The 1,006-nt window shown below is 42.3% G+C and overlaps 1 protein-coding gene across 1 annotated transcript; it reads left to right on the top strand.

Annotated features, from left to right (window-relative positions):
• Positions 1 to 6: 6 nt before the first annotated feature.
• Positions 7 to 462, top strand: CYBJADRAFT_175389 (uncharacterized protein; the record flags this gene model as incomplete). The annotated part of the gene is made up of 1 exon (XM_020216697.1): positions 7 to 462. A coding segment is annotated over one exon (456 nt), but the record flags the coding sequence as incomplete, so codon positions are not given.
• Between the last annotated feature and the right edge of the window lie 544 nt (positions 463 to 1,006).

Genomic DNA, 1,006 nt, shown 5'->3' with positions numbered 1-1,006 from the left:
TACGAGTTCCATATCAACGCCATGGGCCAGTACGATCCAATACTGGACTACCTGCAAGGTCAAGAGCCTGAGAAGTATAAAGATGACGACTGGGTTTACGATAGAAGTAAGAACAACTACCCTATGCACAGGTACAAAGAATCTGAGACGATGTTCTTGCATTGTAATCAGCCGAAGCTATACCCATGGGACATTGATGGTGATGGATACAGAAAGATCCACGACGCTGCGGGCAATACAAGAAGGCTGTATTCCCATTACCTTCACGAGGAGTTAGGTTTTGATGCTGAGGCCAAGATCTGGGAATCCATGCAATGGTTACTGTGTAACCATGGTGATATGATGATCAAAGGATTAGACGCACCAGATCTTTGGTGCAAGAAAGTCACAGATCATCTGCATTGGCTAAGAGCACATCCAGAAGATATTGAGATCAACGCGGAAAATATCGATAGTCAATGAAACAAGATTGTGTTCTTATTTCATTTGATCTGTTTGATATCTCATCAGGGAAACGGTCACTCCAACATCGTTTTCCGGACAATTTCATACATGGGACGTCTATTTAAAGCCCAATCAAACAGCTCAATTACTCACTTGCGTCTATAAAACCCCCTCCGCTAGTAACCAGATACATTATATTGCCATTTTGAAAGTGACTCTCCAATTTCTCAATCGTCTCTGAATGGTGAAAGGGAATACTTTGTATTTATTCCAGTACCCTTCCAGCGTTTTCTCTTTCAACCTACATATCCACCCCTAACGAGTCGAAAGTGGGCAAGAGCCTGCCTGGGAAATCTAAATTCTTTTAAGTATGCCTTTATCAAGTACCTGAATGAGAACTTGCATACTGTCAAACTCCAGGTATTTCATTGTAGAGCATGGATTTGTGTAGCATGGTGTGCAAATCCTGTTATTCTTGAAGTTCTAAAAAGAGCACCAGTTCCGGTAGTAACGTTGTCAGCAGTGTGTGCTGAGGAGCCTCAAGTGTCTTCTAACCAGACAA

Source organism: Cyberlindnera jadinii, assembly GCF_001661405.1.
Source record: "Cyberlindnera jadinii NRRL Y-1542 unplaced genomic scaffold CYBJAscaffold_20, whole genome shotgun sequence".
Taxonomy (NCBI): Eukaryota; Fungi; Ascomycota; class Saccharomycetes; order Phaffomycetales; family Wickerhamomycetaceae; genus Williopsis; species Williopsis jadinii.
The sequence above is the reverse complement of the archived record's forward strand: the minus strand, read 5'-3'. Positions and strand labels throughout refer to the sequence as shown.